Here is a 16,161-nt window from a genome sequence, read left to right as displayed (position 1 = left end):
GCCCAATACTGAATCCAGCTGCCACAGCTGTTGCTGTTCTGCTGCCTGCCCTGCTTTTTGCTTACGCTTATGTTCCCAAAAAAGCTTCTCGGGGATGTTCTGTGAAATGAATGGGACATCAAGGCGGTGCTAACTGCATTCCCCTTCACTGACAAGCTCTTTTATTTTGCTGGATGCCCTGAATTTGTGTAAAGTGCTAGTGTTATATGTTCTGAACCTCAGTCTTTACAGAGTAAGTTCCTTTTGTCACCTCACTCCTTACAGTACTAAAGCATCTTTCGCTGCAATAAGCCATCACGGAGAGTCTACAAATAAGCTTCTGATCCTGCCAAATTACATTCACTTTAAGTAAGTGAGGAAACTGTGTATCTCTTTTCCCACTTTCTCTGATATTCATTTTCAAAGGGTTTCACATCACTTGCCTCTTATAAGCACTTGTACATACATTTTTCTGGCATTGTTGCATGCACATACAATCAGTTAAGTCAAATACATATAGGTAGTTGATAGTAAAGTAGTAGGCTATATGCAAGTCCTATGTATGATCAGACATTCTGAAAATACAGACTCACAATTCCAATGGTACAGGGACCTGTAATTGTCTCCTTACCTAATCTGCTTAAGATAGCAAATAAATATTGTAATAACTTTATAGTTGAAACAGACTGCTGTATATCTGCATCCTATATTTCACAGTGTTTATAAGCACTTCCCATAGAATGGAAACAGCAGTAAATAGAAATTTTCCAGGGTTTTAAAATGTTCTTATCAACTGCACTAAACTATCATGTCATCTGTTACATTTAGGTCAATACAAGCTTATGAGACTTGAAAACAAATATTATAGTGCCAAAATCAAAATCCGAAAGGTCTTTCTAAAATCCTTGCCTACATAAAAAATCTCTTCTGGTTTAACCAAAAGTATGATTTTAAACTGATATGAACTGTACAGAGCCCTTTGTGAAGATTCTCAGTTCAATTTACAGCAGGGTGATTTCTTCTTTAGCTTCAGTTGCCTAAGTTTTTTTTTTAAATGACACAGAGATAAGCTAGTTTTTAAATTGTGTAAGACTGTCCAAATGGTTGAGGTGTACTGGACTAATTTTAAGACTGATTGATTGGATATACTGGTGCATCTTATAAATCCTGTTTATTAAGACCCTATTAATCATGCCTGCCTGTAACAAAAGTCTTGGAAAAGATGAGAAAAACCATTGTGGAGTTTTAATAATGGCTTATTCTGAAAAGGATTGAAAAGCCTGTGGAGGAAAATGGTGGCTTCAGATAGCATGGGTTCATAAAGAAGGAATCCTTGTAGTACCTCAGACAGACTGCAGAGGAACAGTCTCCTGGCTCTTTGTTCTCCTTTATTCGTTTAAATGCCATGGACATTTAGAGCCAAAGTTTAGTCAATTCCTTTAATTAATTCTTATTCCCATATCTTTTGATTGAACATCTTTAGAGGCTTCAGTCAGGCTTTAGTGATGCAGTTGATCTTAATGGAAGTAGGAAATAAGCACTGTAGATCCCTGAAGATACCTAGCATTAAAAAAACACATGAAGCAAGAGATTGTCTCTCTGCAGATCTCAAAACATTTGCCAAAAAATAAAAATAAATAGTGAGAACATCAAAATATTTAGATATGAAGTATTTAAAATATAAGACCCTTTATATAAGGTACCCTAACGATTTATTTTTTAACTTAAAGTAATAGGCAAAGTTTGTGCTAGCCATGTGCAGCCACAGCAAAGAATGAATGGTAAGGGCCATACAGACTGAGATATGACTTCTTCACCAAGGACCATATTTTTACCTAATTTGTGTCAGAAGAAACTATGCAAAAATCAGCTTTTATATCTTTCTACAAGCAGAAGGATTAATGTGTGATGTCAACCTGCATATTGGTCTTTAAGATATTAAAAGTCACAGTAACACTTATACCTTCTAGTCAAAATCATGGTCTTATACTTGGTCCTGTGCAAAGACGTAAAGCAAGAGAAAAGGAGAATTGTCTTTAAGGATGTTGTTTAGACTTCTTGTCCAAAGCACACAGGCTGTTTGTTATACAGAAAAGAAACTTCAGTGACGTAGTGAACCCCCGAGGTTTTACCAGCTTACATCCTGGAAGTGCTACCATATTTTCATGTTTTCTAATGAATAAACTCAACTGGTCCAGAGGAAGACCATATGAGAACTCCATTTAACAAATTCCAGTTTAATTTATCTCTTTCAAGGCTGCATTAATGATGTTTGAAGTTTGGCCCTGCTGAGCTCCTCAGAAGTATGTAATGCTTACTAGCTTTAAAGGGCTAAAATTCAGCTTAATGGAATGTGACAGCCCCATTGGACTGAATTCTGGGTTGCTTAATTCCTGATTTTAAGAAACTTTCAAGTCTCTGCAGAAAACTTTGTGAAACAAAAGTTTACCAGTATGGACCAACTTTGAGGAAAGCACACGTGTAACTAAAGGGTGAAAGCCAAAGTCTGCATGAACTCTGGATTCAGATAGTGAAAGAATTCAATGTTACGGAAATCTGATGTTTCAGAATGCAACATCTGAATTTGTGCGCATGCTTTTTTGAATTTGAATGCTTTCTTCAAATGAAGCTTTAAAGCATGGCTAAAATTCAAAACTCAGGCTCAAGAAAAGTGGCTTTTTGGAATTCATGTAGCATTTGTCTGTTCAGTAAAATGAATATGAATTAATTCTTCCTTTGTCTTTTCTGTGATTCAGTGTAGCAGTTCAAATACCAGCTAATGATTTTACTTAGCATTATAATTTAGCTTATTCTGTTGTGATCGCAATCATCTTCGCAATATAGAAAAAAACACCCATTTTCTTTGATGACTCTAATGTCGTTCAGCTATTAGAAATTCCACTGATGGCTGTATCAGTGACTTCTCTTTCTGGTGCTGTAGCTTGGTGTTTGGGAGTGCTTGGATGGGTTACCATTTCTCCGCAAGAGGCCAGCATTACTGCCCCGTCTACACATTTCCTTTTCCTTAAGCATCCCCTTCGCTTCATGGAGAGGTGGAGGGGTATCTCCATGGTGCGACCTCCTGACACTATGCAGTGGGATTAGAGCAATAGCTCTGGTGGAAAACAAAACGGCTTGCTGTAATGTTAGGCATTACCTAAGAACATACCATGGGGATATTCCATTTGCTGTCAACCCTACTCATTCCTGGTGGTGCAGGGATGTCAGGCTGCTGCTGGAAATCTCCACTAATCTGCTGATACTAGAGATATCCAGAAAGCGTTTGAGTGGGCAGGTGAGGAGTAGCAAACAAAAACATTTTATGAATGAAAAAAGTATGTTTCTCCCCGGTGTGGAATTAAGCTCAGGTTTAGCAATGGCTAGAGGTCCCCAGGGCTGGCACCTGTGGAAACAAGGACTGAGCCAATGAATATTTTTTAATGGGCAGTTATATCTTTTCTGTCAGTAACACTGGTCCGTATCTCTTCCATTATTATTCTAGGTGTCCCACCCCTGGGTGTGATGGCTCTGGGCATATTACTGGAAATTATGCTTCACATCGAAGGTATGTAAAGAGGTTTTGTTCTTTAAAGCAAACAACTGAAGGGCTAGAAGGGACCTCAACAGACCTCTCTTCCCTCTCTCAATACTGAAATAGGATCGAGTGCTGTACGTAGACATGGGTTGGTCTAACTCATTCTATTTATAACCAATGAATAACATTTCTCAGTTTCAGCATGGCTCACTACCCAAATAGGTAGGAATGTTTTTGCTAATATCTAGCAAAATCTTTGTAGAAAATGAACCCAGTTTTTCTGCCTTCTCTGTTAGCCCAGGGAAGCAATTCAACATTCATAAGTTTCTGCTGCTTTACATTCTGAATGACTTAACTCTTCTCCTCACAACTTTACCTTTCATGGACTCAAATCCTATTCCTGCATTTTTTTCCCCACAAATTATATTTCCTGATTGTTCCTGTCAATCTCTTCCAGACTTCCTCCGTATTTCTTGAAATGCAAAATTGGACCCAGTTCTTTACCTCCTCTCCCAGCTGAAGCCTTACCAGCTTTAATCAGAGGGAAAAAGTACCTCTTTCATCTAATATGCACCAGTCTTATTAGTACATTTCAGAATAAAGCTTGGCTTGTTTTTAAATTGCAACACATTGTACATAACTATGTCAAGCCAGAAGAATGGAAGGAGAAATTTATGTATGAAAGCTGTTATCTTAACTGCCTAAACTATAACTGTGATCCTTACCAAGGGCCAAAGAAAGCGTCACATTTACTAATTCGGGTATTGTTGGTAACCCCAAAATGAATTACGATGGTACCACTGTAGAGGCAATTTTATGAATGCTGTGTAATTAGCAATTCCCCTGTGGCTATTTGAGAACTATAAATCAGTAGAGATGAGCTGCACCGTATTTTGTAAATAGGTATCCATTGTTTAATCAAAGAATAATAGTGTAGCCCACTTCTCTTTTGTTAGTAAAGGCTCTTTAGTCCCATGCATAGTAATACTGTTGAGTCTGGATATTCGCTTGCTTCACCAAATCCCTGTAGTTTTACAATTGGCTATAACTAGTCAATACACAAATTCCCAGTTTAAATGTATTCCCAGTAAAAGCAACAAACAGTTTCAAGTCAAAACGTAAATAACAGAGATTGGGAATGTGCCATACCTTTACATGCTGTAAAAATGAAAGATCACAATAACAATTTCTGTAATGCACAGTTTAACGTCAGATGTACAAATAACATTATAAAGGAGAAGATGTAAACATTTTAAAAGCACTTACATGATGTAGGAGATTAAATCACACTTTCAAAGGGATTTAAGGTCAAATTTAGAACTACATTTAACTATATGAGCATTTATCAGCTCACACCTCTACCAGCACTATGCTTGGTGTAGCTATGCCCTGACTTCACTATTTCAGGAAGCTGTTTATGTATTTGGTCATCTATTTAACAGAAAACAGGCAAGACAGTGAGGATGCAGAAGGCAAAGTGTCGCAAACAAGAAACCTCAAAGCTGGCAAGGTTAGCAGGGGAGAATCACTGCATGTCGGCTCATTTTTTAAACCCTTTCCCTGGGCGCTGTCTCCCGGGTGCTGTAGGACCAGACCATGAGCTGGATGGTGTTACCTACTTTTGTCAGTAAATTCTTACGTTCTTGTATTTTTGCGAATGAGTGCTGGACCAAGTTTTCATTTGATTCTGCAGCATACTCAGTACACATAAAGATATAAAAAGTAATTCTGCAAAACTAAATGATCTGGAATTTGTCTGGTCCATTGGGATTTAACACATTCAACCTTTTGAAATGCCACCATGTCTATACTGACCACATAATTCGTTTGTTTCTCTTCCAAAAGGCCTTCGGCAGCCCTGGGTCCTTGGCTGCCTGCGAGCACGGTGGCACTGACATTGACAGAGTAATGTCTTCTTTGCTTTAAACCACCGATGTCCCCAGAAAACCTGTCACATTTACACAGAGCCAGCCTCACACTGTTCAGGTCATGATATCTGTCGAGGCCATTTCTGAGGTGGTGAGGCTGGCAAAATGCACGGTCTTTAGAAGGGCAGCAAACCAGTAGCCTAAATCTGCAGCTGTTTAGTATGAAAGACCCCACAGCATGTTCACAAGATGTTCATTTTCCCACACTGAAAATTAGCATTTACCTCTGCTTGCATCTGAGTTAGCATCTTTGTTTGCATTTGATACTATCACTTACAACCCTTTCAGTTTCAGAAGGAAAGGAATGACAAACTTCTCTCCTAAATGGCTGCCAAGGTGCCTAGGCGTCATCTGTATTTAAAATGGCTGCTCAACAGCAAGTACACATGAAGGCAGATTTAACTCTGCCATAACTCTTTGCAGTTCCACACATCCATTCAATGTATGCAAGAAGATATATCAGCATATAGCGGTGTTGAATTTCCCTTGTTGTCTTTTATCTTCATATATAAGGAATTAAACTGATATAAAAATGAAATAATTTGTTTACTTTGTAATAGCTTTTGGTTATTATAGGATAACAAAAAATTAAAGCAAAGGCTCATCTTTGACATATGTTTTCTTGGTGAATCTGCTGTCAGAGGAAAAATGAATTAATCATAACTTCAGAAGCTGTCTGTTGGAAATGTCTGTTTAGAGGACCTGAAAGGTCTTAGAATTTTCTAATAAATCATAGTGCCAGAATAGAAAGATCTATTGCAAGAAGATGATGCACCAAAATACCAATAAGTAGGTGATAATTAAATTGATTTAATATGTAGAAAGCATTAAATCATTAGTCAAGGCAGAAATTCTTCGTTCAGATTTTGTTATGAAAATGTCATCATCTACAAGCATACCCATCTGTACACCTACTAAAAAAAGTATTGCTTTCTGAGGCATTTCTATTAACTATTTAGTCAGATGCAAAACCTGATTATTCTCACACAGTGGGTACAACTAGTCTCACAGATAAGCTAGGGATATCTGTAAACTCCTGTCATCTCGCCTTCACTTTCTGCAGTCCAGGTTGTATGGGGAGCAATAAGCCAACCTGTTCCTGAACTGCCCCCTTGCCCCAGAGCCTGCTTCTTCTTATTCTAAATCCCTCAGACTCTGTTCCTCCTGCCTCTGTCTTCTTACAGATTATGATATTATTATTTTTGAAGAAAACTATTTTTAAGTGGCACAGGCTTTCTGAGGTTTAGTTTGTACACAGGGAACTATGGTACTTTGGTGTGCACTATGCAAGTTGGAATAAACAGCAGCTTGCTTTAAAATGGAAAATGGTCAACTGCGTTTAAACTAGAAAATGAAATGGGATGAGAGCACAGGCCCAAGCATCAGTGTGCAGATGCCTACACTATTAAATTGTTAGCATGTCCCCTGGCATGGTACTGACCCTGGGCCACTGAAACTCTCCCAGGCAATTCTCAGACATGATTTGGGGCTCAGCATGGGTCCAGATCGTTCTCTATAAGCAATATGGGTGTAGCTGTCCTGCTTTACAGAGACACAGAGTTTAGTTGTACAGATGTGAGCTTGCTGGTCTTGGGTCAAAACAGCAGTTCTAGGTCCTTTCCGTTTACCAGTATAGATCCATGCCATCTCACTAAAAGTTGCTAGGTAATACACTATGTCCAATATCTTGTGGTAACATACCTCCCTTTCTTTAATTGACTTATTTATGACTTTGCAGCATGTAAACTCTATTGTTGTCTATTTTTCATTTACCAACACAGAATTCTGTCTGTGATTGCATCACCCTTTTCTCTGCTTGTTCCTCCCAGTCCTCGCTGCTCTTGACAAGACAAAATAACTGAAAATTTTGCTACTACTGTTTCTGTCTCTTCTTCCTGAAGACAGGACCTACTATACAACACTGAAGTACCTTTGGTCATGCTGAAAACAAAAATTTAATCCTCTATTTTGTTTCTTTCTCTATGGAAATTTTTCTTTGGTGACACTACTTTGTCTGTCGTCTCAATACTTTTGAAGGTGGTGCTGTACTGATGGATTTCTTTTTTGATGTTGATATATTAAGATGGAAATAACATTTAAATAGAGGAAAAAGCATGATTTTTTGATAGACATATTTATGTCCTCGGATAGCAACTACTTAAAAAAATCTTCAAATATCTATTAAAGTAATTGTCAAGTCTACTAAATGGTTTCTATAATGAATTCTTCATATGCAAAGGGAAAGCTGAGCTTATAAAATCTTGGAATAGATATATTTTTTTCCATCTTCTGTAGTTAAGAACATTCTCAATGTCTAGTTAAATGTAACATTGCTTAGCCTAACGTATAACTTTGGCTCTACCAAATCTTTTTGTCTTGGGGAGTTCTGAGCACTTAAACTCTTTCTCAGGAAGGCATTGTACAGCTCTGAGCTCTGCCATGTTTTTATTCAACTGTTCTGTACAATTCTTACATGACGATTGAGAAGGTTTGATAGTGTTTCTAATGTGCTCCCTAGGGAAATCTTTATTCCTACCAAGAGACCCAAAGACTCCTGGTTTTTGAGCCTATTCTTCCATCCCGCTCAGACATACAGAGGACGTAACGTCTCACAGCCCTGAAACACTGGCTTCTATTCCTTTTAAAGTTGTCGCTGCTGCTGCTGAGTCAGCTGGAGGGTTTATTAGGCAGAGAGTTTAAGAGCTGCTTTCCCTGGCTCCTTGGGGACTGCCTGTGCGTGTGGTTTGCACAGTGCCTGCAGTCCTGTCCTGCATCGCAATCTGAAATACACGGATTCCCCCTCGTGGTTGCATACTGCAGCTCTCCTTATTTAAACCACCTGAGCTTTGATTTTGGAAACTGGACAGGATTACCTATTCTGCCAGTTTTTCAGATAGAAAACATATCCCTTGTAAACTGTACCCAAGAATGAGAAATTGCATTTTTAAATGTTTTCTTTCACTCAGTCTTTCAGGCTGTCCGCGAGCAAAGAAAAGTGGAATCAGGATAGCACAAAGCAAGGAAGACAAAGAAGACCAAGAGCCAATTAGGTGAGAACAAATATTGTCAAAGGGCCTTCATGTGCTTTGTAAGGTCATACATATCTTCAGCTTTTTATTACGGCATAAGTGTTACTGTGTGATAGTTATCCAAGAGCAGATGGCCACGTTGATTTCTATGAGTGAACTGCAAATCAAGGTTCTGTGCTGATTTATTCTAGCCACGGGTACAATCTTCTATAATTTAGAAACAGTTTTAAATGTGTTTTTCACATGAAATTAAAAAATTACGTAGATCTTTATCTCCTAAAAAAACCTAAACGTGTTTGCATACTATAGACAAACCATACATGCTAAAAAAAGTAGTTATGGGAACTGAGTATTTATATGAGATTGCTGCAACAAATCTGACTGTTTATGCAGTTTGCAAGAGGAACAAATGCCTGCCTATAGGTCTTGGTTTCTTCTTGCAAGGTGCTCTGATACCAGTGGCCACTGAACTCAGCGAGTTTAGTGGCTGCTTAGACCATTCAGGACTGGATCCTCAGTGGAGCGTTGCAGCAATATTTTAGTGTAGGACAAACACTGAAGTAACCGGCCTTGTTTTGACATGTGTTATGTAGCAGTGTACTGAAAAAACATTATTTTCTTAAAACATTTCACTCTGAAGATTCTAACCTGTTCCTTCTAACCCTGGTTATTTGTTTTTTAGAAGTATACAGGGCAAATGTATGGGGGAATTCCCAAGTAAGGAAAACCATCAGATGAATACGGAACTGCCTTCATTGATATCTCTAGGCTGTAGCGCATAGTTTGTTATAATCTCTCCTATTCAGAGAGTGGTTAAAGGTGCTCAGCATTTCTGATGAGGCCCTATGATCACTTCATACCTAACTGTTTATACCTAACATTTTCACGACTTCAGACAAGTCTTCTTTAGATTCCATACACATAAATAAAATGTACCAAGGATTATACTAAGTAGGATTTTATGCTTATAGAGTTTTTATGGATAATTTCCCTGCTGAGTGGAGCTCAGTAGCCAACATTTCAATTCCAGTGTGATATTTACTGTAATGAACACCTGCAATTCAAATATATATCTTAGTCCTTTTGTTGCAATTGCACAATATCAACAGCTGTGACTTCATCTACTGGCTAGCCTCCTTACAGTTGTTGAAAGCACTTTTTTTTTTTTTTTGTATTAGCGAAGTTCTGCTTGTAATTTTACCCGCTAAAGGGTATCGTGACTATTTTTAAGACCACAGTGCATGATTGTTCTTTTCTTTTCATGTCGGGTTTATTTTGACTTTGTTGTAGAGGCTACCAGGTATATGATGGCAAGACAATAAAGTTTATCTCATCTATCTGCTATCCAGATGTCCAGTTCCTGGTTGTGATGGTCAGGGTCATATAACTGGAAAATATGCATCCCATCGCAGTGCGTCAGGGTGTCCTCTAGCTGCCAAAAGGCAAAAGGATGGGTACCTAAATGGCTCACAGTTCTCTTGGAAGTCAGTGAAGACGGAAGGAATGTCATGTCCAACCCCAGGATGTGATGGCTCAGGACATGTCAGTGGTAGTTTTCTTACTCATCGTAGGTGAGTAACTGTGGCTTATATTTTTCACTTACGCTTATTATTTAAATTAGATTAGCAAGATTTGAAATACAGCTTTTTATCATGGCATTTCTCTGTTCCTTTTGAATTTCATTATTACTTTGAAAAATAATCTTCCTACATATATTTGTAGATAACTGGAAATAAGACACACAATTTTTTGATGAAAGTACTTGCAGGTAGAGACCTGAATCTGAATCTATAAGACACAGAAAATTTTAGGGAAAAAAGTGTGCATGACAATAACTGTAAACCTGGTACTGCTTTATTGAGTGACAAATTACCCTAAGATAGACTTTGTAATACACATCTGAATCCCCCTGATTTTCAGAGATGTTGAACACATTGTTGATTCCCAAACATCAGAGCACGGAACTAAAGATTTTTTTAGGAACCAGTTCCATAAAAACAAAGTAATTTTACTCATTTGGTAATGAAAATGTTTGCTCAAAACCATAAACGTAGAGTACAGCAGATTAATTAAAACTAATGGAATACAAATATTTGACAAAAGAAATACAAAGCCCAATTTTTCATAAACTTAGCAAAAATAAGAGAACTTCAGTGATGACATTTTTCATAGCTTTTAAGAGATTAAGGAAGAGAAAGTGGCCAGTCTATTAGGGATAAATCTTGCTGCCATTTTAGATATTAGGTTATGAGGAAGCAAGGGTGTTCTTGGAGCTTTAGGTAGGAGTCTCAGCCTGAACATGACTATAATGTCAGAACAAATTTCTTATTATATAATCGCTAGTATAAAACTCTATTACTTCAAATATGTCAAGCCAAGGTACCTAATTTATCACTTTTCTCCAGGCAGACCTCAGTTGAAATTCTGTACCTTTTAGTTAGCTAAACCAATCTGATCTTGTTTTGTAGTCAGTTCTAGATACAGAGGTGAAAAGTGTACTTCTTCTTCTTTCTCTTGCCTGTAACTATTTCCTTTGATTCTTTTTTTGACAACCCTTTAGAGCTTAACTCAAAAGCCTTACCCTTACTGCAACCTCTCCAGACTTTGTGTACGTCGTTTCTATTTATTGTTTACGTTCAGAGCTGTTTTTCTACTCAGTGTTTGTATGGTACCTACCATGAAGGGATGCTGGTCCATGAGCTGAGGTGCTACCTAAGTGGTCAAACATATTACACAGCCTGCAGCTGCCATAGGCTTTAGGGAGCGGCAGATGCAAAAGCCCCGACCGTTTGTGGAGATGTCCGCATGTGGATTTAAGTTTCTGACTTTCAGTAAAATATCAGTATTAGTGTTCATATTTCAGTTTAGCTTTCTTCATGATGGTGTAACATTTATTTAACTCATAGAGATCTGTCATTAAAATTTTGAAATTATTTTAGCTTTAGTTGAAAGGTACAATATAGTTACTGAGAGATTGCTTTCAAGGAGTATTTACATAGTATTTACAATTTCAAGGAGAAAATTATTGCAACAAGAATAACTAACTTCTAAAACAAATGTACTGATACTAAATTTAACTGTTCTTCAAAATTAAGGGGCAAATGGTACCTAGAGATTTTTTTTTTAAATAGGAATATTTTCTTGAAAGAAACAGAATGAAATTTAAATTCTTTTTTTTTTTTGCAACGGAGAAACCTAAATATGACATTTAGCCACATAGCAGCCATGTGCTTTCTTGAGTATCATTATCTTAAGTAGAAACCGAGACATGTAAAAGGCTTGCCTTGTAAGACCAGTTTTGGGGCAAAAAGGTCCATTGTTAGAGGAGAGCACCAGAAGATGAAAGGTTGCTTAAAAAGGCTGGCTGAAGTAGACTGATCTTACTTAAGTGTCTTGATGTAATAAAACGCCGATATTCTAAGTTGTTGTGAGCAAGCTTAACAATTTCTTGAAGCTTCCATAAGCTATGGCAATATTAATAAAAAGCCATATTATTTTAGAAATATGATTAATTCTTGTAGAATTCTTAAGATGCTGTTAAAAGGGCTTAGTTAATTTGCTCACACAAAGAAAAGTGCTTGAAGCCGTTCTAGATGTCTTAGAATAATTTACATGGCCTCCAGCTGTTGCTCAGAAAGGCACACATCTGTGGTAGGTCCCGTGTCATATTTACCAGCCTTAATGATATGTTTTCTCAAATGGCATTTCATGCCTGTTTATGGACAACTGAATCAAACTCTGCACATAGGATTGAGCTTCAGAACAATTCACCTACTTTAAGAATCTGCGTATAGGTGAACAAAGTGCTTTTGCTCCTCTTCCAGTGAATGGAGTCAATGGATCCTGGAGAGTTGTTCACTTCAGCTATGAAGTAGACACCTGCCTTTGATCAGAGCTGTACCCTAAACGTCACTGGGTGCATCAACGGGGAGTGGGATTCCCCTGCCTACAAATAGACAATGCCATTGGAAGTGTCGATGGGGAATGCAAGATGGCCATACTGGGCTGGCAAAAATGACTGAAGACGTGTGAGATACTCCCATTCTTTGATTGTGACAGCTGAGAGCTGGATGTGCTTGGCAGGGGATCTGGAAGGGTGCTAGACTTGTTAAACAAATAGGCCCCAGAGCTCCATGGCAGCTTTGACACATAGTATCCGTGGAGACATTTAAACCTAGGTGTCCTAATCTGGAGTTCAATCCCACCTAAACTACAGGCTATGCATTTCCTTACCTAAGGATGGAATATCCCTTCACTTTTAGTGTATCCATTTTAATAGGCTGTGGTCTCATCTTCTACCTCTAACATTTTGCTGTACAGCTATGGCTGTAAGTCTGAAACGTCACCTTCTGAAGAGAAGCAATGCTATGACAATTACACACTGAAACCAGGCTTATGTACAGCCTTTTGCAGGTATAGCTGTGTCCAGCATGCATGCAGAGAAAGCAGGGCGATGACCATTAACTGAGTCAGTAAAAGCTCCTAGGGAAGTAGTAGTTAAGTGTCTTCAATTTTGGCAGTACAGCTTGCTTCTCTCATGATAGGTCACTTTTCTTCCCTAGTACAAATATTTTTCTACCAGCAGACTTCTTTAAGCATATATATTAATTGCATGTGTAGTGTCCTTAATGTGTTGTTTGAGATTTTTATATTCTGCCATTCATAGACAGCTGTTAATGTGCTATTATCCAAGCAGCTGTAATACTCTGGAAACTGGAATGGCAGACTGGCTTGTGAAAATGATGCCAACTGTTGCATTAATTTAAAAAATACACATTGAGATTTTTGAGGCAAAGATTTCTTAGAGCTGTTGTTGCACCTTGTACGCATGGTGTAATTCCACAGATATCAATGGGCCCTTGAGATGATCCACAAGTGCTGGTAAATCAGTACTTAGTTAAAAACGTGCTCCAACTGGTATTACATAGTCTGGGATTTAAATATATGCATATTTGTACATACATGCTTCTGAAGTAGAAATAAGTAGTCAACTGAAAAAGTCACAGATTTCAGTAAGTTTTGAATCCTACCCTATGAACAAAGGCACCAGAAAAGGCTTCTGTTTATTTAACGTTAGCCATGCCTGTCTGCAGAAATTCATATGAATAGTTTTTATTTTGTCAAGGAGTTTTGCGTAGGAAAGAATGGCAGCAGAGGGTTATCAGAAGGGACTTGAAGCATAGGTTTAAGAGTGCTATACTTCAAAAAGGAGCCTGTGCTAGCAGGAGAGGCCAGTGTGAAATTAGGTGACCTATCAGCAGTATGAAAATGAATTGGAAGGCATGTAAGCATGGTCAGTAGATAGGTAAATGAAATAGGTTATAATGAAATGCAAATTGTTATTATACTGTAGCTTTCCAGTTTGGTTCTTGAACAGGCCCTTACATCCTCATGTCTGATTTAAGAAGATTTTTCTGGATGGCATCATTTCTAATACAACGATCACTTGGGGACTTTCTCAGAATATACTTGGATTTAGCAACCCTGCTCCTTAGCACAGAGGGGGAAATGTGCTTGTGCTGACTTCAGTGGAAATTGCATTCAGAAATGCCTTTTCAGATCGAAACTAATGTTCCTGCTCCCATCTCCTGCTCACTTTTATTTAAATCAATGTTCACCCATTTAAAACACAGTAATGTTGATTTTAAATTCCTTTTACTATGGAAAACTGTTGTGGTTTAATCCCAGTAGGGAGCTCAGCCCCACACAGCTGCTTGCTCCCTCCCAGCAGGATGGGGGAGAGAATCTGAGGGGTAAAAGTGAGAAAACTCCTGGGTTGAATCAAAGACAGTTTAATAGATAAAGCAAAAGCCGTGCACACAAGCAAAGCAAAACAAGGAATTCATTCACTACTTCCCATGGGCAGGCAGGTGTTCAGCCATCTCCAGGAAAGCAGGGCTCCATCACACGTAACGGTGACTTGGGAAGACAAACGCCATCACTCCAAACGTCCCCCCCCCTTCCTTCTTCTTCCCCCAGCTTTATACGCTGAGCATGACGTCATATGGTATGGAATATCCCTGTGGTCAGTTGGGGTCAGCTGTCCCGGCTGTGTCCCCTCCCAACTCCTTGTGCCCCCCCAGCCTACTCGCTGGTGGGGTGGTGTGAGAAGCAGAAAAGGCCTTGTCTCTGTGTAAGCCCTGCTCAGCAGTAACGAAAACATCCCTGTATTATCAACACTGTTTCCAGCACAAAGCCAAAACATCGCCCCATACTAGCTACTATGAAGAAAATTAACTCTTATCCCAGCCAAAACCAGTACAAAAACATATGCTAGTAGAGCTATAATGTACAAGAGATGATCAAATTATAAGTATTTTCCCCATTTACAAGCTAATGCTAAATAGAGATGAAAATGTGGAGAAGGGGAATTTTTCTTTAGTGTACCGGTATCCTCGCTGAGGACAGTGGGACTCCAAGATCCGTAAACAAGTTTATAGAGTAGGATTTGTATTTGAGGAGCAAGGTCATGCCACTGTGTTTGCAAAATATCTAGATGTGCTGGGAGGAAGCAATGGACATCATCCAGTGCCTCTTCCCTTCTGAAGGAATGTATGTAAAAATTGTGAGGTGGTTATGGGAAATGTTTACATATGACTGTTAATGGGCTATCCACTTTATGCGTAGGAAGGCCTACTTAATGGTAAGGCTGTCGGAAAGCCTGCAGGAAGATAACAGCAGTGCACTCAGTTGCCTTACGTGCACGTCCTGGGGTGAAGGAGCACTGCCAGTGTTGTTTCCTCCAAAAATTCTAGGTTGGTCACAGCTGCATTGTTAAGCCTGGGAACAGGCAGATTAGGAAAAGATTAAAAGATAAAAACTCAAGACAGGAGCTGCCCTCAGCAGCTGCTTGCTAGAAACAGGCAAATACCAACACTCTCACAGATCCTCAGAGAACATCTAAGCTCCCAAACACTCAAAGCATTCGGGAGATGACATGTGAGGAAAGAAGGATGGAGATGTAGATTTTCATGTGCAGACACTTTTTCTCATTAAATATGCTTTGCTAGAAATAGATATTGTCTAAAAAACCTGTGTCATCGACCTCAGCTCCTGAATGGAAGGCTTGCAAGTGCCACTTACGGTCAAACCTTCTGGTGCTCAGGGCTGCAGCTTGAGCCTGTGTCCAAAGAACAGCAGCTCACCCCAGGGTTTACCTGGGGTGGGTGTTCACATGCAGAGTGCCAACAGGGCAGTAGCTCTATAATCCAGATGCTTTGCATCTCCAAACATGTGCTAGTGGCTGCAAATTTGCTCCTAAATTATTGTAGAGCTTTCAATCTTTGTTTGCCTGACGTCACATCCTCTCTTAGCATCAGCATTTTTCAGCTTCGGCATTTAAAAACATAAAAATACTTAGCATTAGTTCAGTGAATGAATCTTGTAGAAATGAGCTATATGGTTACAAAGGGCCATGAGAAGGCCTCAGATTATTCTGATTTTTATGTTTTGTACATAGGCTTGCAACCTCTGTAATTTAAGTAAAATCAGCCCCGCAGAGTCTTGGACCTGAAATAGCCTTTGTGTTGACACAGTGTTGTATGAGGCCTATAGATCAGACAGCAGGACTTACATTGCACTAAGTTGTCTGAGATACTAAATGCCAGCTACTCCTTTCAGTTCATGGAGAAATGAAAGTGCCCAGAATTTAGATGGAGGTAATCAGTTCCTAACAGGTGTCCCAGGCTTT

At 38.8% G+C, this 16,161-nt stretch overlaps 1 protein-coding gene across 2 annotated transcripts in view; it reads left to right on the top strand.

The window, feature by feature from the left end:
- The window catches only part of MYT1L (myelin transcription factor 1-like), a 309,228-nt gene that overhangs the window by 272,719 nt on the left and 20,348 nt on the right, over window positions 1-16,161 (top strand). For both annotated transcript variants that reach the window (XM_009329297.1, XM_009329298.1), the window contains 3 exons: window positions 3,482-3,544; window positions 8,409-8,492; window positions 9,821-10,042. In XM_009329297.1, coding sequence (XP_009327572.1) covers window positions 3,482-3,544; window positions 8,409-8,492; window positions 9,821-10,042 — 369 coding nt within the window. The remainder of the gene's footprint in view (window positions 1-3,481; window positions 3,545-8,408; window positions 8,493-9,820; window positions 10,043-16,161) is intronic.

This window comes from Pygoscelis adeliae, unplaced genomic scaffold, assembly GCF_000699105.1.
Source record: "Pygoscelis adeliae isolate BGI_AS28 unplaced genomic scaffold, ASM69910v1 Scaffold17, whole genome shotgun sequence".
Classification (NCBI taxonomy): Eukaryota; Metazoa; Chordata; class Aves; order Sphenisciformes; family Spheniscidae; genus Pygoscelis; species Pygoscelis adeliae.
This window is presented reverse-complemented; position numbering and strand designations above follow the sequence as displayed.